Below are 1,153 nucleotides of genomic sequence, written 5' to 3'. Positions count from 1 at the left end.
GCCTTAAAGGAATTAAAAAATAAAAGTAAAAAACACTTAGGTTATGCTTATACTTAAAAAAAGGCATACTGAAGACATGCTACCTTCGATCTCTTCCCAAATCTCAATGAAATGAGAGTGAAAGGATTAAAATAATAATAATAATGAAACCAAAAAGACAATGTGATCAATGGAAGTGTCAGCCACAAAATGTTGGAAAGTAGACAGCAGACAGAGAAGCAGGAATTAACCAAGCAGACCCAAGAAAGCTGAAATCTAAACCAACAGTGGGTAAAGCCCAGAAGTGGATCAATTTTCACTGAAACCCAAAAAAGCTCAAAAAGTGACAATGACTCTTTCAACCCTTTTAACTTTCATGTCTTCTCCCTCTCTCAGTGTAGCAATAGGATTTCGTGGGAGATAAATATGGGAACAAATTTACGTTGACAGACGCCATGCTTTTCTCAAACTCACCTTGCCCTCTGATAACTGAGGCTTTGTAATGGGGCCAAGCTGTACCAATTCAATTCCCTCTTCCCTAGAGTTTTTTTCACTAGAAGCTTAAGTCCTTAATAGCCAATGTATTTAAACAGTGGGCGCTACCCATCATGTCTGAATCCCAAGGATAAACTTGGCTCAGAGTCAGCCTGAGACCTGTTCCAGGTAGTTTTAGAAGGAGACTGTCTCTAAGTGACCTGACAGATAGGCTAGAGAAGAGGAAGAATAAATACGAAAAAATAAGATAAATCTCTGCTCTGGGAACAGGATGATAGTAGAAACTACTACTTACAATTTTAATTATAAAGGAACATCACAAGGTCCATATAGTACAGTAATTTAAAGGATATATGCTGGTTCCATTATAGTTAACTGGCTTAATTATAATAAATTTCTTACTTCATTATATAAGACACTTAGTTTATCTCTTTCTGCTGTCAATAATTTAACATTGGACTGTATATCCTCCATATATTTTTCAAATTTTTCAAGCATACACTGAAGTTCATCTCTTTCTCTTGTGATCAGGTAAATTTCTGAATTATAATCACCCTGAAACATAATTAAAAAACAGAAGTTATCATTTGTTACAATTATCACCACATGGTTGTCACAAGGATGCTGGTAAAGACACTGACTGAAACATGCTAACAGACAAAAAGAACACAAGTTCTTT

General features: G+C 35.4%; 1 protein-coding gene across 1 annotated transcript in view; it reads right to left on the bottom strand.

Annotated features, from left to right (window-relative positions):
• Positions 1-1,153, bottom strand: part of CEP135 (centrosomal protein 135kDa) — a gene marked incomplete at its 5' end in the record, with an annotated part of 63,205 nt that overhangs the window by 33,631 nt on the left and 28,421 nt on the right. The window contains 1 exon segment of the mRNA XM_008591910.1: positions 877-1,029. Within this exon segment, the coding sequence (XP_008590132.1) occupies positions 877-1,029 (153 nt within the window).

This window comes from Galeopterus variegatus, unplaced genomic scaffold (assembly GCF_000696425.1).
Source record: "Galeopterus variegatus unplaced genomic scaffold, G_variegatus-3.0.2 Scaffold7397, whole genome shotgun sequence".
Lineage (NCBI taxonomy): Eukaryota > Metazoa > Chordata > Mammalia > Dermoptera > Cynocephalidae > Galeopterus > Galeopterus variegatus.
This window is presented reverse-complemented; position numbering and strand designations above follow the sequence as displayed.